The sequence below is a fragment of the Mizuhopecten yessoensis genome, unplaced genomic scaffold, assembly GCF_002113885.1.
Source record: "Mizuhopecten yessoensis strain PY_sf001 unplaced genomic scaffold, ASM211388v2 scaffold4121, whole genome shotgun sequence".
NCBI classification, from domain to species: Eukaryota; Metazoa; Mollusca; class Bivalvia; order Pectinida; family Pectinidae; genus Mizuhopecten; species Mizuhopecten yessoensis.
In genome coordinates this window covers 1,495,430-1,522,595 of record NW_018405386.1, presented here as the reverse complement: position 1 = coordinate 1,522,595, position 27,166 = coordinate 1,495,430, and the positions used below count along the sequence as shown (strand labels likewise).

The 27,166-nt window shown below is 35.3% G+C and overlaps 1 protein-coding gene across 3 annotated transcripts in view; it reads left to right on the top strand.

The window, feature by feature from the left end:
- LOC110448583 (WD repeat and FYVE domain-containing protein 3-like) overlaps positions 1–27,166 on the top strand; it is a 63,039-nt gene that overhangs the window by 12,268 nt on the left and 23,605 nt on the right. For 2 of the 3 annotated variants that reach the window (XM_021494902.1, XM_021494901.1), the window contains 26 exons: positions 614–807; positions 1,241–1,379; positions 1,550–1,650; positions 2,103–2,254; positions 2,707–2,793; positions 3,221–3,458; positions 4,441–4,655; positions 5,020–5,636; positions 5,902–6,083; positions 6,696–6,924; positions 7,340–7,591; positions 7,954–8,144; positions 8,449–8,601; positions 9,352–9,425; positions 13,533–13,547; positions 15,037–15,198; positions 18,455–18,573; positions 19,151–19,259; positions 19,702–19,919; positions 20,372–20,559; positions 21,132–21,275; positions 21,811–22,075; positions 23,450–23,571; positions 24,259–24,460; positions 25,048–25,119; positions 25,874–26,099. In XM_021494902.1, the coding sequence (XP_021350577.1) occupies positions 614–807; positions 1,241–1,379; positions 1,550–1,650; positions 2,103–2,254; positions 2,707–2,793; positions 3,221–3,458; positions 4,441–4,655; positions 5,020–5,636; positions 5,902–6,083; positions 6,696–6,924; positions 7,340–7,591; positions 7,954–8,144; positions 8,449–8,601; positions 9,352–9,425; positions 13,533–13,547; positions 15,037–15,198; positions 18,455–18,573; positions 19,151–19,259; positions 19,702–19,919; positions 20,372–20,559; positions 21,132–21,275; positions 21,811–22,075; positions 23,450–23,571; positions 24,259–24,460; positions 25,048–25,119; positions 25,874–26,099 (4,666 nt within the window). The remainder of the gene's footprint in view (positions 1–613; positions 808–1,240; positions 1,380–1,549; positions 1,651–2,102; positions 2,255–2,706; positions 2,794–3,220; positions 3,459–4,440; positions 4,656–5,019; positions 5,637–5,901; positions 6,084–6,695; positions 6,925–7,339; positions 7,592–7,953; positions 8,145–8,448; positions 8,602–9,351; positions 9,426–13,532; positions 13,548–15,036; positions 15,199–18,454; positions 18,574–19,150; positions 19,260–19,701; positions 19,920–20,371; positions 20,560–21,131; positions 21,276–21,810; positions 22,076–23,449; positions 23,572–24,258; positions 24,461–25,047; positions 25,120–25,873; positions 26,100–27,166) is intronic. The other variant, XM_021494903.1, reaches the window with a different exon arrangement.

Sequence of the window (27,166 nt, the reverse complement as noted above, 5' to 3'; positions counted from 1 at the left end):
ATTTGTGAAAATCCATACTTACCAACCTGAAGAAAATGTTTAGAAATACTAGAATGCATAGATTCCTTGCTAAAACTTAAATAGTTAGTGTCATCACATTAATGCAGGTATGTTTTGTTAAAACTCAGATATTTATAGCTATCACAGTTACACAGTTTATTATCTCAGTATCTCAAGGAGTTCCAGACAGATCTCTCTCAAATATCATATGTAGGTTTTCCTTTGGCCTTAGATGTGCATGTGCATAGTAATGTTTACCTTGAAAACAAAACGTTGTCCTTCTAATAAAGCTGTTCAATAATTTGATTAAAATTTATTGAACTCATTCACCCCTACATATTTGAACTGGACTTGCCAAGTCTATGATTTGGTACGGTTCAATTGTGACTTTAGGGGTGAATGGGTTAAAATGTATCATGAACTAAAAGAGACCTTTTAGAAAGACTAAATAATATTTTTGTCGTTGTGGATAATGCACCTTGAAGAATATGTTTGTAAGCATATGAGTTTCATACCATCATATGTGTTAAAATTTGCTTTTCAATTCTTAACTGAACACTCAGGAGATGTTGTCATTTTTGTCTTTCTGTCATACTGGCTGTATGTTTTGTAGCTGTGTTCAGGGAGTGTGGAGGGGCAAGATGTGCACACAACATGGTGATCTTTCCTCAGTGTCGCCACCAAGTCCTCGGCATCATACAGCAACTGGTGCTGTCCCCTGGTGGTGACGATGATATGGGCACGCTACTCTGTCTGATGCACACAGCGCCAGTCTTGTCTCTGGAGCTTAAAACACATATTCTAAAGGTAAAGAGATGTGGTATATTCAGGAAAGAGTCTACTGGATATAATTCAAATGTCAATGCAGGGATGTACAATGTCACTAGCATGATGCCTGGGGCTGGTAGATTTAATGTCAGGGCTAATGATTAAAAAAAATCAATATTTGCAATGTTTGCTTGCAAAAGTAGAATTTGGCAAAATCTGCTAACAGGCTAGTACTAGAAATATTCAGAAATATGAAATTACAACACTTCTGTATTGAAATTACTCCTCCATAGGGCATAGGTGGCAGTTTTGAAATTGTCCAAAATAGCTGGTGATATCGTACCTTGAACTTACTCTCATTCTGAGAGTGGAATGTTCAATATAATAACATTTCTTCATATTCTAATTATCAATATAATTAGTTTGTTGGGGGAAAGTGACAAAATTGTTCACATGTGCTAACAATTTTCAGTCCTTGCTACACGTGTTGAGGGAAAGTCATCGGACGAGGACGGTGTTCAGGAAAGTGGGAGGATTTGTCTATGTAATGTCAGTGTTGGTATCTATGGAGGGATGTTTAGCAGACCCACCCAAAATGCCCTGGGGCACAGGTATGTATGCATGTTGCAGAATATAAAGAAGATAAAAATATTCCTCTATATCCATTAAAGCTATCACTAAGTAATTCAAACACGGCTCAATGCAAGAGTGGTTTTAATTCCTTCCTCTACAATGTCACAGTGCGAGACCAATTATCTACCAGTATTTTCTCTATCCACAGTGTCCCGACATGAAGTTCTGGGCATGCTGCGGACTGTTTTCAGCACCCTCACAGTTGCCATGAGATATGAACCTGCCAATGCTAAATTCTTTGATACAGAGGTGAGATGTAATAAAATGTGTGCCTTCTATTCAGAAATGTGGGTCTTCCGCATTAAATTTATTCAGAAATAAGAAGCATTGAAGTCCTAACTCATTCTTTAACTTAGAAATAGTGTTTGTAATATAATACTCTTTATCTGGAAATTTGCGCTGCGGTGTAACTTTTGCTTTTTTCACCCTCCACAGCGAATGTTAAGACACAATAATTTGTATACAGAGTCATAACATGTGAAGGGCAAAATTAATGTTGGACAAATATGTATTTGATAATGAAGGGAGAAAGTTTTGACTGGGCTAAAGTTTCCTGGTATAAATTGTTTAAATGATACACTGTGCAAATTGTAAAAAGAATGAAAAAAATACATAAAAGATAATTTCTCCTAGTACCGAGTATACTAAGATGTTGACGTTATTTATCCATGGTGTTGACTGTGTGTGATGCGGTGTTTCAGGTGCGATATGACAGCCTCACAGAAGCTGTACGGTTACTGGGATGTTTTGCTGGTACCATTGACATACAGCCAGCCATGGACTTTATCATAGAAGAGGAGGAGACGATTACAGCCGTGTTTGAGGATTTCTTTGTCCACACAAAGGAGAACAAGTAAGAAAGTTGTATTTATTATTTGCTCTTGGGAGATTGAATTCGGTTTTGTTTTAGATTGACAAAGATGCATAATAAAATCTTATATCAACTAATGACCTATAGTTTCTAGGAAATATTAAAGGATCATTATACACAAATTTTCAAGCAGTTGAATAACATATTTGAGCGGTACAAGTGCATAATTAACAAGAATTTTAAACAGTTATCTTCTATACTTGCTGACTATCATAAAAATTCAGCAAAATGAACTTTACGCTTATTCAATTGAGTCAACAGTATTTAATTTAGATTTTTATTATCACAAGCACAATGAAATGAACTTAAATAAAATTAAATATATAAATATATTAAATTGAAATTCAAACTAAAATTTTGTTTTTGAAAATGACTTTGGTTTGTTATTATTTTGTTTGATAGAAAGATTTATTTATGACACGACTTTGTTACAGACTAGAGATGGAGGTTCCCATCACGTTGTTGTCAGCCTGTATCATGATCAAATATCTCTACAACATGGCACTGGATATATTTGATAAGTATGTATACTGCTTTATCAAGAAATATGTTTGAAATATTACTAAAGAGTAGTTAAAACAATATAGTGCCTGTATTTTACATATATTTTATACCTGCTGAACTATCATGCCTTAGAAATACATGTAATAATTACACTGTTAATCCTTTGCCCTTCTGATAGAGAGAATAGTTAGGCTCATTTTAATGTACGAAAATATGTTGCAGAAGTTAAAATATTTGACTCGATGAAATTGAAATGTTATACAGTAACAAGTTAAGATGTAATGTGTTTTAATCAGATTCAGATGAGTATTATTGAATTGCAACATGTGAAATTGTCATTTTTCAAAACAGAAAATTACTAAAGAGTTAGTGTCCTTGAGACATGTTATTGAGAATAAAGCAAAAAAAAAAAAATGTTGAATATTATATCTACTTTGTTTATAGGCCGGGTGTAGGGGGAAGCAAAGCGCAACCCGCCGATTCCCCAGCTGTGAAACGCTTCACTATGATACAGTCTTCCCGAGAAGATGTTGTACAGACGTCACCCAAACCCAAGCGAGCATCGACAGGAAGTATCAACATCTCCCCCACTACCAACCAGGAACAAGTGATCGTACACCCTGGGGCTGTACTGTCCATCTTCCACCTCCTGCCCGCCTTAGAACATGAGGCCAGCTCCAGGGTTAGTGTCAAAAGATTTTGCATTTTGTTACAAGTATAGGTTTACCAATTATCAACCAGACTTATTTTTTTACTTCTATTGAGATCTATATTATGTGACTCCATATCCAGATTTTGAAAAGAAGTATTCAAAATTTATGGTTCAACAATATAATAAGGTGAGAATATTTTAAAAGATTTTACATATAATGTTTATTTATATGTTATAAATAATCTTTTATAGAATTGTTTAAAATCCAACAACCAATCATATTGTAAAACTTAATTGAAATTAGAAATGGGTTACTTTCCTTCTCCTCAGGTAAGCCCATCGTCAGAATGATGTAAGATTGGTCTTTGCGTGGCCAAATCTTCTCCGGACTCCTTTTGTCATATGACCTTTGCTGTTGCCAAGATGCAAAGCCCTAAACAAGCATGAATTTCAGACCTTTTCTGAATTCTGGGATAACCCTTAAATAAGCAAATTGAATAACAATCTATAAAAAAATGTACAATAGTATGTGAATATATTAATAGAAGATAAATGTTTGAATTGTTTTAATAATACTTATATGATAATACTGGACGCAGGCAAATTCCTATACATCCAGATCATATGTAATGTCATCCTACAGGAAATAGTTCATTATTTATTGTCAAGTTCATGATTGTAAAAACATTCTGGGTGTCTCCAGTGCTTTAGCTTATTCAGCTGGGCTTCAAACGTTTCATTGTTGATGATGTGATGACGTGATTTGGCATTCTTTCTTTAAAGAAGTACTTTCTTAAGTTCAATTTGGACATTCCTTTTCCAAGTTGATAACTATGACCTTTTGATCTTTTGTTATCGCTTATATTTAAAAATCCTTCAGTAACGAAAGTGTCATGGTGTCCATTTATAAACTTGTATCATATCTCCAAATAATCTGCTATGTTTTAAAGTTGGTAATTTTAGAATCCTTAATCTGTCTTGATAACTTAGGTCTTTCATTCCTGTTTTACAGCTGACATTGTCCCTGAAGCTGTACACGGCTAAGCTGTTGCGAGCCCTCTTACACACGGAGCGTAATCAACAGATCATGTGCGAGAATGGCTTCCCGCACGAGCTGCTGAGTCATGGCTATGTGGCTTTAGCGGACGAGCTGCACCCCTTGCACTCCATATTGAGGGCTATGTTTGAAAGGCTGGCCGCCCAGTCACTCACACCTAGAGATCTGAGGTACATCCTTTAGTTAAGTTTAAATACAAAAAAACTAAATGCTAAATGCTAAGTTTATATTGTGATTGTGGCAGTGTACTGTAATATGGTGATATAAGGTGTAGGTGTTCTTTTTGCTATTTGTTGCCTGAAAATAAAATATCAACCCCAGGATTTTTTTGCATTAATAAGGACTATTAACATTTATACATTGCATAAAATTTGAACACAGCCAATTTGTTACAGATTTTTATTTTCGAAAACTTGACAAAATAATGCACTCTATAGTTATTTGTTTCATGCAGCTTTAAATTTTAATAAAGAATCCCAATTTACTTCAATTACTGTGGTTCCCAGTTCAATAAATCGTACATTCTGTCGACAGGGATTTTGCCCGGTTAGGGTCCCCATTGAATTGTCAGCCAGTAGATGAGATGTTCGACGGTCCCACTCCAAAGACCTGGAACCACAACTGGCCACTGAGTCGTGCCCCTAGTATAGAGGAGCGGCGCACGCCAGTGGAAGTCGTTAAACGCCTCCAGACAGCAGGGGGCGTTGTACCACTCACTCGGGTGAAATGTCTCGTATCAATGACAACACCAAAAGATGCTAGAATGCATGGGTTGGCAGTGACGCCTGCCTTTGTTGAATTTGACATGAGTGCTGAGGGTTTTGGGTGTTTATATCTTCCCAGTATTGCCCCCCAGGGCCCTCCTACCCCCTCAGTGGTGTCGGGAGTGGTTGGTGGGTCAGACCCCATAGTGATAGGGGGCGTTGGAACAGGGGAGAGGGTGTTCCCTCCTCAGTCAGGCATGACCTTCTCCTCATGGTTCTGTGTGGACAAATTCTCAAGTACAAGTGACCCTCACCCGGTACGGCTGCTGACCGTTGTAAGGAATCTCCAGGGGAGGGAGGAGAATCTCATTTGTCTCAGTGTCATGCTAACTTCTAAGGAGCGTTCTCTCATCGTATCAACACAGGAATCTACATTGCCAAACACAGGTAAAATATCTGTCATGCTCATAGGAATTACAAGTTTGCCAAAATTGTCTCAAAGATTAAAGTGGATTAACAACTGAGTTTTTGGTAAGTTTATGTATTGTGTTTCTAACTTAACAGTGATGTGTGTGATAACACATGCATGTGTTCACCTTATATTACAGATGCAAAGTTACATATCATATGTGTTGAAAATGCAATGTTAGCATAATTAAATCAAGTGGGTATGTACTAAAATGTTGGCTTACTTTTATTTGCCTGTTTTCAGTGACTGGTGTGGAGAATGAGCCGGAGCCGGTCTTAAATGACAACACAGTGAGGTTTTGGTACCCAGAGTTGACACAGGAAGGACAGTGGCACCACCTAGTGTTGATATTCCACAGAGCTGGGATCATGAAAAACAGCAGCGTCAGTCTGTTTGTAGATGGGGACCATGTCAGCACACAAAAAGTAGGTTTTATATACTAAACTTGACATGAAATAGATTTATTGATGAAAATACCTGGTATGCAAATTGACAGGTATATTTTGTCAAGCAATAAGCCCATACCTGCTATAAGCCCAGCCTTATCTATTGCAGTTCAGTAAAAATGCCAGCAAATGCTATTTCATTGTCCTGTTAATTATAAGCTTAACCCACCTGCGTTGAGTCTGAGATTATATGTTAGACCTATTAGCTTATTGCAGGATAAATTTGGTACTGTCAAACACCACTTTGTTATTATATATAAACGTACACAGTTTTCTCTGATTCTATAGAAGCAAGAAAATCAGTACAGCAATTTAATGTTAAATTGAAACAAGTAAAGGTTACAGGCTGACTGTAAAATGGTTTGTTAAAACCACAAGTTAAAGTACTCACAAATGATCTATTTTTATGCAATAGTTTAATGTTATACAGGAAAAGTAATGCATTTCATTTGCAATAAAAATATCTATCACTGGATGAATTATAACAGTTTTGGAAACAAATGGTAAAATTCTATGGACACAGGTTCATACAATGTATATTAAAACCATCATTGTCAAGTACTATATTATAATAATGCCTTTGTATAACAGCTGCACTACATCTCTCCAAATCTGGGAGGGGGCGGTACTGCCAGCCCCACTGCCTTCACCTCCGTGTTCACCTACATCGGCAGCCCACCCCAACTACGCAAGAACTCTTGTCTGACCTGGAGACAGGGGCCTTGTCACCTACTGGAAGACATTGTCACTCATGCTGTGGTCGCCAACATTTACAACCTTGGGCCTACTTACCTCGGCAGCTTCCAGTCACCTGTCCTCGGTATGTCAATGGGTGTCTTGGTTATTATATCATTGTAAAATATTTTAATTTTAAGTGTGGAATATTTCTTTGTTTCCCGTGTCAAAATATCATGAAAACAATTTTTATGATTGTTAATTTAAAGTCATTTGACATAGGTAATATTTACACTGAATTATTACTGCATAGCGTAAAATATATTTACTTGTAACAAACATAGTGTGAATTTTTGCAAAGTCACCAATGGGTTCTGTGGAAGGAATTTGTCATAAAGATCATACTTTATATTTCATTTTGCCTGTAGTAAATAAATTTCTTAGGTCCCTAGTGTTTCAAGACTAACATTTCTACAATCTTAGCAGTATTTCAAATTCTGATTGTGTATTTGCCATTATCTTACAAAATCTTGAAAAAAAAAAAAAATGTTGTGTTGCAGAGGATAGTGAAACAGTCAATGCCCTAATCGCAGAGGAGAAGGTTGTGTTTGGCGTCCATGCACATGCCGTTCTCCAGATGACCATTGCCAAAATCAGAAAAGTTTACAACAAGGTGGACAGCAAATCCATCGCCAAACAGCTGGCTATGTCAACCCACGATAATGCCACACCCATCCGACTTCTCCATAACTCAGCTGCTCACCTTAGTGGCCTAGCCCGCAGTCTGGGTGCCATCCTCATTGGGTATCTAGGTAATTAAAGGCCATTAGGTTATTCTTCCAGAGCCAGATGATAGGGATATATTGTTACTAGATCCCGAATGGCTTTGGAGCTTATACAAATTGATCATACAGATAAGTTTCTCACTGAGAAGTTTTCAGCGAAAGAAAATACTATATTTTATTGATAGTCGCATTTGTTGTTTTCAACATTGAAGAGGTTCTATTTTAGTGTTTTTAAATATTTTATGCATACATTTGAATATTTTTGTTGTTAACTTTATTTTATAGTTAGAAAAGCTGTATTATCTTAAATGATCAAGTTCTGTTTAGCATGATTTAGACTTTTTGATCCTGAAGGATTATATTCTAAATTTGGTTTCTTGGTTTTTTAGGGGTAAGAACCTTCTGCCCAAGACCTGTGGCCAAGATGCTGGAGAATGTTGGAGGTGCTTCAGCTCTACTGGGGCTACTGGCCATGGCAACTGATGTGGAGGGCCTGTACGCAGCAGTGAAAGCCCTCGTCTGTGTTGTCAAGAGCAACAAGACTGTTCTCAAGGACATGGAAAGGATACAGGGTTATCAGGTAGACACTAGAGTGTGGAGTAGTGAGAGAAATAAACAGAATTATCAAAGATCGTATAGTTTTATAGAAGAATTATCTACTGCTGATGATAAAAAGTTGAGATTTCACTCCTCTTAAGGGTATATTGTTACTTGTGTCCACAAAAAGGGGGAATTTATTCCAGTCTGCCTAGCTGTAAAAAATTGGACATCTTTATTCCAGTCTGCCTAGCTGTAAAAATGGACATAAAAATCGCATATATTCTTGTATTGGCTTCATCTGTTGTTTATAAAACTTGGAAACCTAGAATTGATTTCCTTTCCAGACCCTGGCCATGCTGTACAAGAAGAAGCAGCATCTCCTGAATAGTCACATTCTACACCTGACCTTCTCCCTTATTGGTACAGTGGACAGTGGCAAGGAGAGTTCTGTCATACCTAACAAGAAGGCGTTCGAGGACCTGCTGTGTGATCTGGAGGTACGGCCATGTTGTAGGAAAGCTTCCTACATATTATCAGTATTTTACTGAAAGAAAGTTATAATCTTTGGTGCCATACATATTTTAATTCTTTTGTAGTCTCTTGGGACAAATTTGATTTCACAAAATGAAAAAAAAAGAAATTCATAAAATGTCATGTAAACTAGGTGCAAATTATCTTACCTTTGTAAGGCACTGAATGCGTGTTATTGAGAATAGTGAAACGAGGTCACTATGACCCATGTTTTATGCTTCACCTACTTTGGTAAAACTTTGTATTTAGCTCCATTTCTTTGGTAAGAATTTGTGTTAAATTCCATTTCTTTGATTAGACTTTTGATTTAGCTCTGGTAAACTTTGCCTACACATATGCAAGCATGCATACACTACACACATGGAGGCACGTCCTTAAGTTACCATAGCTATTAATAGGACGTTAAACAAAATTAAACCAAACCAATAAAAACCAAACCATTTAGTGGTTGAAATTGGGCACCATTGATTTGGTTAAATTGTCATTTTATTCTATTTCTTTGGCAGGACGTTGTGTTTAGCTCCACTCCATCTTAGTTGGAGTAAGATTATATACATGCTTTCAAACATTTCTAGTTCTTTAATTTATTTCTATTTCTATAACTTAAATTATAATGAGCTGTCTTAGTTTTATGTAGCAGATTTCACAGATCACTACAATAACCTATACCTTTATATAGTGTGTAATTGATACAGAATTGGATCATTGTTTTGCAGGTGTGGCATGAAGCTCCGTACGATCTTCAGCGTTCACTGTACGAACATTTCTACGAGCTGTTAACAGAATCAAGGTAAGTCTTGTGTGTTTCTATTGTTATATGTTAAAGTATCAATACAGATACATACTTTACAAGCCAATGCATGTTACACAAATCTGATATTTTCATTTCCTTTTTAAAATTTCTATCTGGCTTGGTCTCTGTGTTTTAGCAAGTTGCATTTTACCTTGATGGATGATGCTTAAGAATCCCAGAATGATTTTTGCTTTAAATATTTTTTATATTGGCATGAGTTTATGAATGTTCTCTCTTAAAGCGCTGCGTGCCACTGGCAATCACACATTTTTTTCGTAGCTTGCCAGTTTTCAGCTAAGCCCTGCTTTCCTTGACAATGCTCCGTCTGAGTCATACCAAAATAATTGTGTAATAATACATGCAGGTGTTTTAAACATTTTTTTTTTTCACTTTTGAATATAAATGTTGAAAATTTGGTTATTTGAATTATCATTTATCTATCCATAATAACTTATTGATAAAATTAAAATTCAATTACCCAACCTAGAGTCCCACTAAATTTGATTTTCAATTCTTTAGATTGTGAATAAAATATTCATTTGATTTGATTGTTCTCACTTAGTTGAAATAGGAAGACAAAAGCCAGAATCTTATAAAAAAAAAAAAATTATGAAACTCGAATAAGTATATGCTACAACATCAGCAGTGTACAAAGAAAATACCATTTAAGACTCAATTTTGAAAAGGCTATGAAATAGAGAAATCATTTTTTTATTCAATTTAATTGATAAGTTAAATAAGTTTAAAAATTGTGAAAATCTGTTGTACATTTCTTTCATGATCTCTCCAATAATCAAATAAGATAAACTGTATTTCAAACCTTGTTTGGTACCTACATGTCCTTGTTACTGTAGATTTCTTATACTTCACGTGATTCATTTTTGCATGAACTTACATTAAGTACAATTCAAGTGTCACCTGAATACATTCATAGCACTAAGACATAAAGGTGGAGTGACACACTCCTGAATAAATACAGAAAAGTGAGTTTACAAAGTTAAGTTTGCCTGAAATACAAGTAATCTACAGTGAATGATACTGTTCTCGTTTTAGCCGCTTGATTCGTCTAAGGAGGTGGGTAGTAGAAAAGTGTAGTTTGTCTGGTCTAGTGTTGAGGTTCCCCATTGTAATAAACCGGTTTTATCTGATGCACTCTTGGATGTGGGATTAGAGGTTTAGATTTGTGCATTTCAATTTCTTATGGAAATCAATAATGAAGTTTGTACAAAAAACATAAAAGGAACTGAAATCAATGATGAAACTTGTACAAAAAAAACAAAAAAGGAATTGAAATATTTCAATGATAAAATTTGTACAAAAAAAAAGAAAAAGGAATGGATAAAAGCTACATAAAATTTATCTTTTATCCATGTTGAAATCATGTTCTGAAATGAAAACATGGTAATTAGTATTTGTGCTCAAGATAAGACAGGTTCAAAGTGAGATTTCGTAATTTGTTAATATGTGGAATTCGTGATCATATCTGTATCTGTGGCTAATAGTAAAGTATTAAAACATCATAATTAATAATAACACAATTTCTTGTTTGGAAATTTTCTTAAAACTTTTTTTCTGCATCGGTAGCGAAATTCTGTTGAAATGCACTCTTTGATACCCTTGTGAAAAAACCCAATACAAATCCACATCGCATAAGTTTTACTAGGGATGTTAATTGTACCCAATCATGAATTACTAGTTTTGATTACTGTAAACTCAATTAAAGAGGATGGCAATTTGTTATGTGAGATAGTGGGACCCGTCAACACATCAGTTGAATAGCTGCACAGATTCTGTAGTGTCACAGTTTGTTGTAGAAGTAATACATGTATCAACATAGTTACCTAGCTACACTTATTCTTCAACAGCTTTACTGCACACACTGTGTTACTTTATTTTTTTTCTAATTCATTTTATTTGTATTGAGTTCATTGTACATTCACTATCCGTAGGATTATTTTCCACCTACACTCAGAGTCAAGTTGATAGTGTCATTAATGGAAGGTGAATATTCTGTCAATCCTAGAGCCACTCATATAAATAGACTGCTTTACGTAATCGTCCCTAAAAGTCTAGATCTCATAGTGTGACCTTTAATAAGCGGCTTTACCTCCAACATTGGGAGACTGTTAATGATATTATGACTGTTCACCCTCCATTTTGGTAGTGTTTCTTAAATTATTTCTGTGTTTTGTTAATATCTAGATGATAATACATTTGACAAAAGGAGATATAAAGGAGCTATGTATAACATCACAAACCCATTGTCATGTTAGAGACTATTTAGCTCTGTATCACACTACAAACCCATTGTCATGTTAGAGACTATTTAGCTCTGTATCACACTACAAACCCATTGTCATGTTAGAGACTATTTAGCTCTGTATCACACTACAAACCCATTGTCATGTTAGAGACTATTTAGCTCTGTATCACACTACAAACCCATTGTCATGTTAGAGACTATTTAGCTCTGTATCACACTACAAACCCATTGTCATGTTAGAGACTATTTAGCTCTGTATCACACTACAAACCCATTGTCATGTTAGAGACTATTTAGCTCTGTATCACACTACAAACCCATTGTCATGTTAGAGACTATTTAGCTCTGTATCACACTACAAACCCATTGTCATGTTAGAGACTATTTAGCTCTGTATCACACTACAAACCCATTGTCATGTTAGAGACTATTTAGCTCTGTATCACACTACAAACCCATTGTCATGTTAGAGACTATTTAGCTCTGTATCACACTACAAACCCATTGTCATGTTAGAGACTATTTAGCTCTGTATCACACTACAAACCCATTGTCATGTTAGAGACTATTTAGCTCTGTATCACACTACAAACCCATTGTCATGTTAGAGACTATTTAGCTCTGTATCACACTACAAACCCATTGTCATGTTAGAGACTATTTAGCTCTGTATCACACTACAAACCCATTGTCATGTTAGAGACTATTTAGCTCTGTATCACACTACAAACCCATTGTCATGTTAGAGACTATTTAGCTCTGTATCACACTACAAACCCATTGTCATGTTAGAGACTATTTAGCTCTGTATAACATCACAAACCCATTGTCATGTTAGAGACTGTTTAGATCTGTATCACACTACAAACCCATTGTCATGTTAGAGACTATTTAGCTCTGTATCACACTACAGACCCATTGTCATGTTAGAGACTATTTAGCTCTGTATCTAGCATGTTTAGCATTGGTACTTCCCTAAGGGTACGCCGTTAGTCAAACAATATTGTATAATATGGTATACAAACCAGTGTTATTACTGAGCATGGAATAGTACTATATTACAAGTTTATCTACATAGCCTCGCCAAACTCAATGTCACATCTCAATATATGTACATACAAGTGTATTGTCCTCACTACCACTGGAAATTAATCAATTTTTGCAAATGTTTATTATCTACCATTATGAACTAAAATAATAAGAGATACACAAAATTGTATACCACTTGTTTAAATGTTTTGGGGTAAATATTTTCAAGTTGATTAATGAGAGAAAAGTTAGATATCTGCATATGCTGCAGCTGTTAAATCGGAGTAAGTTTGAGTTTCAGATATGAGTCATGTGACATAGGCTGGACCCCAGTTTCATAATCCTCGTAAACTGTACGGAATTTATGTACTTTGGGGAAGACATTTGTAAAATAAACTTTTAAAATACATTGAAAATTGGTAGAATTTCTTAAAATCTTTTCAGAAACCAAAATTAAAATCAATTTGGAACTTTTCACAAACCATAATCATAAAAAGTATAAAATATATTATATTTTTAAACCATAATTAGAATTTCTTTAAAATCCTTTTAGAAAACATTGTACTATTCTGTTCATAAAATTACAATTTCATTAATATAAGAATTTACTTTAAAAAAAAAAATTGCTCACCAAAGTCACAAAGCTACTCAAGGATAATCTTTAAAAAGGTGTCAGGAGAACAGAATCACATCCTTTCTTCTTGCAACTTCTCAGATTTTTGAAAGTTGGGTCCAGCCATCATAAGGAAGGTCGTCCCATGTTAGTTAATGTTGAGCATGTCTCGACTGATGTTAATGCCTTTGTTTACCAGGTGGGCGGTTCACAGGTAAGGTTGCGTTGGTGTTCATACTTTGGTGTTGTGCATGGCTAGACACGGTGTGCAGCAGCTTGTTTTGTTTGGTGCCTCTGTTCAAATATCATTTGTTTAATTTAAACATTGGTAAACGTAGCTATTGAAAATCGTAATGTTTTCAATCAATGCTGATTGTTACTTTCCTGCTGTTCAAACACAAGAGATGCCCCCTGTGTTTCATTTCAGTGTTTTGTTTGTATAAGATGAGCAGCGACATATTTATTTTGTGTAGGTGTTACCATCGAAATGCCAGATTTTAGTTTTGTCAATTGTAATAAGGAGGATTTATTAAAAAAAAACAAAAAACTTTTTCACTATAAAACCATTTCTTTCGTATAACAAACTCACTGTACATGTACAAGATATAATTTGATTTTTTCCTATCTAGAAAATTAATGCCTGCACTCTCTCTATTCACGCAGTAAACACTTTGCTTTTTTGTCCAGATTATTTCGTTTATAAATAAAAATAACATTTCAACTCTTTTTTTACAGTGCAAAAATATTCATTTATGGTAGTTTTTTTCAAGTTTTGTTTCCTACGCACAATTATACTAGCAGATATTCAGTTCCATTCATCATTTCATTCAAAATAACGCACAATTATACTAGCAGATATTCAGTTCCATTCATCATTTCATTCAAAATATCTTCTGATCATAAAATCAAGGACGTAGTATTGAATCAATGATAGAGTAGTTTAGAAGCATGTTAATTAGAAAATAAATTATATACCAAGGGAAGAGCTTTGAAATTTTTATAAAGAGCATTTTAGGTATTTTTCATAGTGTTATCTTAGAGTAAATATATTTGGAAATAGAAGTGTGTAGTTTATATCTATTTACATCTGCAATATGAGTAATCAAATTCACTGACAAAACATGTAGCTACTTCAGTAGAAGATAGAGGTTGTCTAATCAGGTCAAAATAAAAAATTATGTTTGCAAAGGAAAAAGTCACAAGCAACTGTCATACAAAATGAGAAAGTTACTTCCCTTCATTTGGAAAATTCAGGATTTTGTAATGAGTAGAACATCTATATTACTTGAGATATAAGTTAAACTGTATGGTTGGGTAATTATGTTGTAAATGTCAAAACAGAATGTTGAAGGCTATTGGTAGCTGGCAAATATGTAGCTGCTTCCTGGACCAGTCCATGGCTTCTTTGTTGGACAAGATGTTTTGTGTAGTGGCCAGAACTAAATGTCACGAACTGAGCAAATGATGTAATGGCAACATCCAAAATTAATTTAATGTTTTATGGAGTGCTTCTTATTTTAAAGTTGTGCTCCATGTAGATGCTGTTTGATCAATGGAGAATATATGGGATCAATAATAATGATTTTTTTTCTATGCTTCATATATAATTGTTGATTATAACATTGAATATGGATGAGATTTTCAAAGTTTAACTATATGTAATTGCACTGTCCAGATATGTAGGTTTTGGTTTATCTTTTTAGTGACCAGGTGACCAACTTCCAGCTGATGAGAGATATTGGTCTGACCTCAAGGTTACTGCACATCCTCAAGGACACCAAGCTGTCAGAGGCTACCATTGTCACCATCACAAATGTTGTGTATGTCCTGCTACAGGGTCCTCCCGACCAACACAGCCTACTCAGGTATGTCTTATCAACTTACTGAGGTATTTCTTAATATCTTACTCAGATATGTCTTATTGACTAACTCAGGTATGTCTTATTGACTAACTCATGTATGTCTAAAGGTATTACTCAGGTATGTCTTATTGACTAACTCAGATATGTCTAAAGGTATTACTCAGGTATATCTAAAGATATTAATGAGGTATGTCTTATTGACTAACTAAGGTATGTCTAAAGGTATTACTCAGGTATGTCTTATTGACTGACTCAGGTATGTCTAAAGGTATTTACTCAGGTATATTTGACTAACTCAGGTATGTCTAAAGGTGTTACTCAGGTATGTCTTATTGACTGACTCAGGTATGTCTAAAGGTATTTACTCAGGTATATTTGACTAACTCAGGTATGTCTAAAGGTATTACTCAAGTATGTCTTATTGACTAACTCAGGTATGTCTAAAGGTGTTACTCAGGTATGTCTTATTGACTAACTCAGGTATGTCTAAAGGTATTACTCAGGTATGTCTTATTGACTAACTCAGGTATGTCTTATTGACTAACTCAGGTATGTCTAAAGGTGTTACTCAGGTTTGTCTTATTGACTAACTCATGTATGTCTTATTGACTAACTCAGGTATGTCTAAAGGTATTACTCAGATATTTCTTATTGACTAACTCATGTATGTCTAAAGGTGTTACTCAAGTATGTCTTATTGACTAACTCATGTATGTCTTATTGACTAACTCATGTATGTCTAAAGGTATTACTCAGGTATGTCTTATTGACTAACTCAGGTATGTCTTATTGACTAACTCATGTATGTCTAAAGGTATTACTCAGGTATGTCTTATTGACTAACTCAGGTACCGTAAAAACCCATGTAATTTGCGCACCTGTGTTATTTGCGCAGGTACTTTTTGAGGCTGAAAATAGGGAGAAAAGCTTCTACTCGAATATTTTGCGCACCCAAAAAATCTGGAAAAAAAATGATGTTCATGCTCCGAAAATCGATCTCTGAATAATTTAAAAAAAAATATATTTCTATGATTTTTTTTTCATTGATGTAAAATGATATTTAAAACCAAGAAGAAACTACGTAAAATGTGTATTTTGTTGCTTGTTTTCGAATTATTTTTTGAATTATCTGATCACACATGACACACACGTGTGCGCATATCGGCATACATCAATTCATTTTAGCAATATTTTAATAAAACATCTACTTGCTTACAAAAACATATCAATTAATAAGTAATTCGATGTTTACTAACCGCTGGTGCATATCTCCTGGTGAAAGACATAATTAGATACCTTTTATTGATCATAATTACGATCAGTGAGAAGGGCTCATCATGGCGGCTTGGGTTACGTCACTTCAAACCAGGTCATGTCACAGTTCAGTTTGGCCACGGAATTAGATTATCTAAGTCCGTGGTTTGGCGATATTTTTTTACAAATTACAATGCAGTAATGAGCTAACACTATCTCTGTGATTACCCGTTAACAATAGCTCTACTAATTGAAATGATTTGCAGTCGCGATCGACGGACCGTGTTGTTGTTTTTTTCACTCGCCAACACGTGGCGTGAATTACGAAGCCCTACTGCATTGTCATAACTACAGACTGATTTGACTGATAAGGGATTATAAAAAATATGTTTATACTAGAAGCGTGGACAATCAATACATCCTCTTCAAATCTACTCCAAGGAAAAAAATAGTTAACGCAGACTATTTTTACGATGCTTCATTTAATAAATATTGAAATAATTCACGAGGTTATTATCAATCACGTGTTTACGTAATGTTAGACGCGAGATCAACATGAAAGTGAGCCGGAAAAAAACCATGCTATACGTATACGCATAGGCGATTTGAAAAAAACTTACAGAACTTACATGGAACGGAGCTTAAATTGAACAACTACATTTTCGTAATAGTATGGGGAAACGCACCGAGATGTCGAAACGTAATGTCGTAAGTTGATCGGCGATTCTCTGGCATAGGAATTTGGCTAAACTTTTTTTGTTAACGGTTACCTATTTAATAATACTTTTCACATAAACTCACATAACAACACAATATGTATCTTTTATTAATGTTTGACATAAATAAATTTGTTGATCGTCATTTGTCTTAGAGTTCCGTGTACCAAGGGAAATAATCCAAGATGGCGATCTCCCAGAATCGTCGATCTTTTCCTGAAAAAAACTTGAAATTTTCTATACCTGTGTATTTTACGCACCCCCCACTTTGGGTATTAAATTTCTGGAAAAAAAGTGCGCAAATAACATGGGTTTTTACGGTATGTCTTATTGACTAACTCAGGTATGTCTAAAGTTATTACTCAGGTATGTCTTAATGACTTACTTAGGTTTGTCTTATTGACTAACTCAGGTATGTCTAAAGGTATTTACTCAGGTATATCTAAAGGTATTACTTAGGTATGTCTTATTGACTAACTAAGGTATGTCTAAAGGTATTACTCAGGTATGTCTTAATGGCCTACTTAGGTATATCTTATTGACTAACTCAGGTATGTCTAAAGGTATTACTCAGATATGTCTTATTGACTAACTCAGGTATGTCTAAATGTATTACTCAGGTATGTCTTAATGGCCTACTTAGGTTTGTCTTCACAACTCGTTCAGGTACATTTTAGTGATTTACACAGATATAAATTAAAGACATATGCAAGTATGTCTGAATGTTTTATGCAGATATGTCTAACTGTCTTTGTCTTAATATTCTACTTAGGTACATCTTAAAGAGTTTACCTAGGTTTGCCTTAATGTTTTGTTGACTTCCTTAGGAAAGTTTTCACATTTTACTTGGAAGAATCTGAATGATTTTCTCACAAACATCCTAATAATTTACTGTGATATATCTGATACATCTACACCATTTTTTACAAAAAAGATAAAAAATATGATTACAAGTTAATAAGTTAATGGCTTGTCCAAGAATGCTTTAATAGTTTGTCCCAAGTTAAGGGTATGACTACTACAGGCTCATTTTATCAGCTTACTCTGGCATAACTTCCAGCTTACTTAGGCACATGTTGATGGCAAAGAATTATTTCAACTGTACAGGTTTCCACTTTTGAAGTTCTTTTTTTGTTCTGTCTAAGACTTCTTCTCTAAGAAGCCAAAACATGGAACCTATCGTGATTTCTTTGAAACAATCTTGAAGATGTTGTCCTTTGTTATCCCTACTACATGTTGCTGGTTGTTGGACGGTATGTGTCATGTTGATTTTACCTGTATGATTACAGACTTGGTCAGTTCATTGTGTCCACACTACCTCAGATGTCCTCTACAGAGAAAAACATTGTCCTCAATGGGGTCAACCAGACAAAGGGTGCACCTGCCTCACAGGGAGACACCTCTACAGGTATTTACACATCTTCACCACTAGCTACATTGTGGCAATTATTAATCAAATCTTCAAAAGATTTATTTATTTCTCACACAACCACTGAAATAAAATCTTTCTATTTTGCCATGTAAAATTTTGGCATCATAAAGGGCTTTAGCATTATATCGAGTGAGACATATAAAGAAATTAAAAACAATCTAATGAAAATGGCACATTGAAATATTTAGGTCGAATATGAGGAGCAAATGAAACAAAGGGCATTATATTAAGACTTTACTAGCTTTCTTCATTCCTAAGTCATGTGACCACTTCCAGTATTACCCATGTCTGATGTCACATTTTACAGAGGTATTTATCACAATTGAAGACTGGTTTGGAAATGATTCTAAAATACATGTATAAATGTTATGGGGGAAAAAGGGTTACCAACTCATGACTATCAGTTGTCATGTTTAGAAAAAGAAAATATATCAAGTTTGGAAATAATTGAATTGAATTACATGAACATGATTACTTACCATCAGTTCTTGGAAAACCACATTGTTCATTTGATCAAAATTTGAAGAAAATAAAGTTTTGATCTTATTTTCAGGGGGAGATGTAGAGAAGACGACGGTGTACCTGATTAAGATGAGGAACACTTGTCTGGAGGTTATCCTGCGACTGCTACAGGACAGCAGCACAGCTCCTGTCAATACACAGTCAGTATCCTGCCTTACGTCTCTCTTTTGAATGAAGAAAGATACATTAATGTATTAAGCACTGGTTCTTCTACTAATGAGTTATTTCATTTCATCATATTTTTCATTTCATCATATTTTTATTGAGTAAACAATAGGATTATGGCCTGGTGTTATATCTGAGCCATAACTTTTAAACAGTTAAAGTTGAACTACATCACCTGCAGAAGGTGTGCTGTGCACTGTTATGTCACAGTTACCTTTGCCTCTGGGTCAAAGTTCAAATAAGTGGAGAATCTTCAGCAAAATGTTGTCCTTCATTCTTTAAGACACTAAAAATGACAAGGTAAAACTTATTTGCATTTTAATATGTAAATACAGATATTCCTTGCTTGATATCAATCAAAATTGTTTTTTTGCGACTTTTGGGTGCAATATTTATAAATTCTTGGGGTTGTTTCAGGATGTGTGAAGAAATACAGAAAGTGCTTGGATTTGATTGGCTGCTGCTGTTTGTACAAGGCCATGTCCACCCGTCGACAGTCATCATGGCTCTTCGTATCCTACTGGTGATGTTACAGAATCCTTTAGCAGTGCAAAGGTTTAGGGAAGGCAATCCAGGCGGGGGCTGGCTAAGGAACACCGAGCCCGTTCTCAAGCAACATGTTGGAGTCATGCTAGGTTAGAATGCTGGTTGCACTTCATGTTATTTAATTTTTAAGGATCATTATGATGTTGGATACATAATTCATAAGTAAATATTATAAACTGTTTTTGTCTTCAAATGACTATTGCTGTTGTGAAGACAATCGTAAGATAAAAAATTTAATGGCTTTGGTGAATTATGAAAAAAAATACAATTTACATTGCTGCAAAGACAAAAAGATGGTTAAAACAGAGAAAAACATGTTTAGGCCAAATATTTTCCAACATTTCATACAAATTTATTTTTTTTGAATTGAAAATAGAAAAGTTGTGGTTGAATATTCAATAAAGTCAAATTAGAGAGAAGAAAAATTCAAATAAGATAAAGAAGGGGGGAAAGGAAGAAAAACACTGCTTCGATCTTCTTTGGTTTGTATTGATGAATTTAAATTCATTATCAATGATTTGATATTGTTTTCTATACACAGGGTTAAATATTGGCACCAACAGTAAGGGTGGTCAGAAGAGAGAGCTGAATAAAGAGATCTGTCGTGTACCAGGCTTTAATGCCTTACAATGGCTGCTTCCCAAACACAGTCACGTACCCGAAGTCTACTTCCTGTTGATGGCACTGTTACTAGGGCAACAGGTCACCAAATTACCCACTGACTGCCAGGTGTGAAGTTCTTTCATACTGCTGAATACTGCATTATTGTTTTACTTTAAAGTGTTATAAATCCTTTTCTTTTATAGATATTGAGTGAGTTTCTGTTTCATAGAAGATTTCTGAAACATGTTTAGAAGTTCATATTTAAATCTCCTGAAACCAGAAAGCATTTACAATAAAGAATGTATGCAGACTTTAAAAAAAATAAAAAAAATCTATGGACATCTTCAACTTGTTTACATCGCCAATTTGACGTCACATCTGATATATTCCATACAAAGTCACAATGTTATGACTTCATGTGTATTTTGGAAATTACATCATAACTTTTTTGCACAACACCGAAGTGAACTGAGTAACACTTTAAGATTAAAACAATCTTAAAGTTACTATTTCCATAAAATTTGAAATAATATGTCACAAAATCAAAGATATTCAGTGATGTCAGTCTTGTCACCAATAGTCAAGTTGTCCACCTGTCCATCCAGTTATGACCAAGTGTTCATGAAATGTACCTAAGAGTTACAGTTGAATGTTGATATCATGTGGAATGTTTATTGAGGTTTTGTATATATTTACAGTTGAATCTCGATGCTGTATGGACGGTGATATTTGGTGTGCCAGCTAGCAAGCCTGTGTCTATAGTAGCTAAGGAGAAACACACAGAGCTGTGTCCTGATGCCGCACTGGTCATCATGTCCATGATCAGGAACATGCTAAACCTGGTAAGTACTTGGTGAAAACATGAGGACTTATAGTAGTAGACTTGCAATCTTTACTGTATAGACACTGTATAGACATATTCTTAGTGTTGATACGTTACAAAAAATAAATGGTGGAATTTAAAATTAAGTTTTGATCTTAAATTTACAAAAACAATACAGAATATGGTGTTTGGGAGAAGGAGAACCCTGCAACCTCGAATACCTTGAACTTTTAACCTTTGATTTAAGGTATGAGGAGTTGGAGAAGGGGAATACCTTGTGACCTTGACTTTTAATTTGTTGGATACACAATAACATGTATATACATATGAAATAGAGGAAGTCTCTGTGACCTTGACCTATTATTTACAGGACATGGAATTAGGAAGAAAACCCTGTGACCTTGACATTGACTTTTGACCTTCAGTTTGCAGGATGCAATGTTTTAGAAAGGAAAGACCTAGTGACCTTGACTTTTAAGTTATTTAAGGTGCAATTTAATTTGTAAGAGGAAGACTCCGTGTCCTTGACTTTAAAATTGACCTTTATTTTACAGGATGTGGAGATGGAGAAGGACAACTGGGTTCAAGAGTACCCTGTGACCTTGATGCAGTTTCTGTTGTTTCTGTATCACAACCAGCCGGAGTTCATCACACTGTCCTCATCACCAGAACTCATCGGCAGTCTGGCAGCCACTCTCTTCCCCAACTTGATCATCGAGTCTGACGGAGGAAACGTCACCACACCGACAGAGGAGTTTAAACCTTTCCCTGACTCAGAGTCCTTTGTCAATATCAGCACGCCTGAAAAATACAAACCTGGTGAGGAGACATTAGTCTATAAACTTTATTTATGTTAGGGTGGTCGGGTGGCTCAGTGGAAAACAAACTTGCCTTTCACCAAGGCGGCGAAGGTTTGATTCCCCGATCGGACGTGAAAAGATATGGGTCGTCTACCCAAGGATTTGGGTTACTCCTGTTTCCTTCAACATTCTGTGTTACACAGCAGATGGATTCCATAAGGAATACACGAGTCTGGCCATAAATAATAGAGTAATCAAAAGGTAAAGATGACCATGACAACATCGTGCTGGGTTTAACAGCTTTAGTCCAAGTTTATGTTGACTAGTTTCGACACATAAGGCGTGTCATCATCAGAACAAATCAAAATACAAAAACGCAGGTATAATTAACCTGGATTGGAGTTATGCCCAGCATGATATTGTCACGGTCATCTATACATCTTGGTGAAAGGCGAGTGCATTACCTGCTTCTCCTTCCAACCACCCAGTCTGTTACATGTATCTTGAGTGAAAACACATCATTCTTTTAAAGAACAGACATTCAGATATTAAGGATCCCCATAACACTGCCAAAAACTGTAACTAAATGTTTAAAACTGTTTTTCCAGCATGACTATGGCTTTGATAAATCATTTCTCAAAAGAAAACCATACCTTTTGGGACTTTCCTGAGAAATAATAAAGATGAAATAAACAAAATTTAATCATCAACAGTTTTAAAAGATTATCAGCTGGGCTAGACCAGCATTTGAACACTGGACTTCAGATTGTTATACTATCTCTCTAAGCGATTGCACTACAACGTCAATGGAGGTGTTCTTGCCCAACTGTGCTGCAGTTATATCCTAATGGAAGTTAGGGGGAGGTAACTGTGTATAAGAGAAAAACACGGTGTAGTGGGACAGGGTTCCTTAATCATGCTACAGTTAAAAGAATCCTGCCTCACATAACATGACATTAAGGGTACATTCGCGTATCCGGTTGAAACGGTTGAACTGGTTAAACCTGTAAAGAAAACGATAGGCACATATCTGGACCGAGGCTGACCTCAGGAAAATTTGGCATGTGTAGATTGAGGGGTCCAGACGTACCTGACCGAAACTAAAATGCTGAGTATTGGTAGTTTGCGTTATTTCTTTCTAAAACAATGTCAAACCACATATAGATTTTAAGATACATTATGTAATTCAGTGGACGCGTAAAAGAAGGGCATAATATTCTTGATACATTGTGTTTTATTCTCCGGAACTGTGCATTTTTAGCTCTGCTTATAGAACGGTCCCAGTGCGTTCGTTTATCGTGGAACATTTCTGCGCCACACGTACCGTTTCAACAGGGGTACGCAAATGTAGCCTAAGATTCCCTTGTAACGTAGATGTTAAATTGTGTTGTAGGCTTTCTGACAGGACATTCTGCCCGTAAGTTTGTGATTGACTTCCTGCGGACCATTTTGATAGACAGTTTCTCCCAGCAGATGTCGTCCAAGTCCACCGTCATAATGGACGTCATACTTGATGTAAGTCTTGATATTTCTAACATACCATTCAACATTAACTCATTCACCTCTGAAGACACATTTGAACTCTTCCATTTCAAAGGTAGGAATAGTTCATTATGAAATTTCAGGGGTGACTGAGTTAAACTTTAATGTGGATTTACTTTCACAGTCTTTGTAGTTACATAGGAATCATTAGCATCAATACATGGAATATAGGACTAAATTTAAAGATACCAACACCACAAATAACGTATCTATAAAATATGTTGTAAAAACTGTGAAAGAAAGCATCCAAAAATGTTTCTGTTATACCGTAGTATGCCAGATCTCATTGTTTGAATTTCTATCTTGCAACAAGCATGGAAACTTGTTGCAGTAAACTTTGTAGTAAAAGTACTGCATCCAATGATGTGTTTAGTGTTCTAATACAATATTAAACATATAACAAAAAGAAACTAATTATTTTATAATCACAATCAACATTTTTAAAACAAAGTCAATGTGTGTAAATCAGCAATAGTAATTTTTTTAAACTATCTTTAATATCAAACCATATTAGTTGAACTTTGAACAAGGTAACTTCTCGATTTTTGCAGCTGAAAAAAATACCAGAAACTGTTATGCCTCACTTAATTAGAATAAATTGTTTATCTCTAACCGGTAACAAGGTGATGTACTGTATATAATACTATCCATGTGTAACAGGCATCCCCTGAGAATGCGTCGCGGGCACAGAGGAAGGAGTACCAGACAGAAATCATGAAGACAGTGATGGAACACTTGGTGGCGGCTGATGTGTTACTGGGAGACCAGGCAGCCTTGCCTATTGGTAGTGGTGGTAGCTACACCAACATGGCGAGCAATGTCTTCTACTTTGCCAGTCGACTTGTCGACAAACTGTGGCAGAGTATGTATCACTCTAGTAACTAAAGCTATTTGTAGCACTAGAGTTTACTCTTGCATGAAAACATTAATATGAAAGTTTGAAGTTCAGTGTGCTACCTTTAGGCTAATATATATATAAGGTATGTAAAAGTTTTCCTATTGAGGAATTCAATAGCCAATGTGTAGCACAATTTGTTTACAAAATGATACCATATTCCTTGCTATAAACAGTGTAATATTCACATGACATCAGGCAGTTGTTTTGTTTGTGAAGTTTATGTATGATAAACTCATTTCAAGTCGCAGAAGGCAAAGATTGTATGTCTTCATGATAGGAAACCAATCTGTCTGGTAAACTGTTCCATTCAGAAATGTTCAAGATATTTTTTTAATGAAGAAAAAAGTATTTTTTGGGCAAAAATCTTTTCAGAAGTGTACTGTCTATAAGAACTGCTGTTTGTTAAGGTTTTACAATAATCGTGTGACTTTTTTGGCGGGAAAAAGAAACATTACTAGAGGGAACGAAAATGTCTGTTTTTGATATTGAAGTCTGCAAATGAAACTGACTGATCATCCACAATACCATTCACATGCATCTCATTTTAACAGATGTATTCACACGGGAATCAAAGGAAGTATTTGAATTCATCAGTAAGCTGATCCAGCAGGCCAAACGCAAAGGTAAGTAATTGTACATTTTGTAAACACGTTGATACAAGTACAGAGTTTTAGCATAGTTGGTAGTTAGTTGGTCTTAAGACTGCGACATTGTATGTTCAAACCATACTGGCAGCGGTTAATAAATACTATTGGTGTGTCCTTGAACAAGATATTTAACCCTGATTGTTCTTGTCTACCCAGTTGTACAAATAGGTACCAGAATGCTGGAAAGTAATCTTGTGAAGGACTGGCATCCTTCAAAGGCACAGGCTCTCCATTGATAATGATAACTGCAGCTGCGTTATAAACTTTTTAAATTCAATGAAGCTTTGTTAATCCATGTACTGGAAAACTTATGTTGTCGTAGTGCTTATATTTAAGAACGATTGCATATAAGATCATTTTGATTTGTTTCAACAAACTTATCTAGATCAACTATGTACTACCAAGGTATTTTCTAATAGTCAATATTTGAAACATGTTACTGTACAGGGGTTATATTTCGCAGGGGTATTAATTTCGCTATATTTGCGCTTTGACATATATTCGCGAATTCTAAACACCAGCGAAATTATCAAAAATGTTAACCACTTTTACGGACCTTATCACAACTTGTTAAAAATACTTATAACCCAACGCTGTTATGAAAACTTAAATGAACTCAAATCAGATTATCACCGGATAACTGGGAAGCCCATGCAAAAACAACATTTACATATAAATGGCAACTTTGCACAGCACATGGGATTTTTGACTTGCAAACTTGTCATTTCAGCATCAGGAATCTCACTTGATCTGATATACCGGTCACTGAACCGGACCGTGCTGTTCCAACTGTCCCGGCCTGTACAGTCAATGGCCGTACAGACCATAGTCCTGGACGCTCTCCACAAACTGACCAGTAACCGTGGCCTGGTATTCGGGCCAGCCAACTATGACCAGGAGTTCCTCGTGTGTCTGTGTTACTGTCTACTCCAGCTCACAGAGGACCCCAGCCAGAGGTACACTTTGTCTATGTGTGATAGGATACTGTTTTATATAGGACAGGTGGTATCCGATTCAAAGTGATGATGAATTTCTATTAGAAGTCAAGATCTAGATATTTGAGGTGAAAAGCAAGACTTCTTCAAGAAACTGTGATTATTTTGGGTATGAAAAGGGTTAAAATGGTCACAAAATTTAACTTATGTTAATAATTGAAATCTGATATATATTTTCACGTTAATTCACAAGTAGGGATGATCTACAAATATAAGTTCATGTAAATAAACTGTTTAAAACACAATCACAAAAGTAGTATTGGGCAGGTGACTTCCATTTCCATGGTTATGGTAGGGTAAACGGACTGAGCTGTTATTGAATGACCGTCAGTGGTATTGTCATTTCAGTACCTCATATCTACATAAGGGTAAGTCAGCATGGTAAGGTGGGTATAGTGAAAGGTTTGCACCGTACATTCTATGTCTGTCATAATCAGGTTGTCATCAGATTACATGTAATATGGTTGAAAATGTTCAAATATTTGCAAGCTTTTAGCAAATTTTGTTTTAGGATAATTTTGATAATCAATGAATGACTTGTAAGTATCGGAAAGCAGAAATATAAAAAATGCAAGACTCAAACAAGTCATTTCTATCATTTGCTGATAAAAAAGAACAAAAAGTCAAAAACGTTAGGACATTTAAAAACTGAATGTTTTAGAATTGTTTTGGAATTTAAATTCAAATGAAAGGCAAAAGTGCTAACAAACACATAAACAATGTAAATCCAGATTTACAGTGTGGTCAGTGTACTTGAAATCAAGGTCCAGAAGTAAATGACTGGTCAACATTGATAACCGTGTTGATCTTGTCTTTCAAACTCTCACTTCTGCAGTAGGTATGATGTCAGAAGCAGTAAAATAGGCATCATTGGAAGGTATAGACAAGGAAATTTAAAAACCAAGCTATAAGTGGTTTTTACGGTGTCCTTGGATTATAGAAGTCATTGTTGAAACATTCTCACATAAACCTCTCAATTTGCGGAAAGAACCCCTTTATCCAGCAGCCTTCTGGGATTATAATGTGGT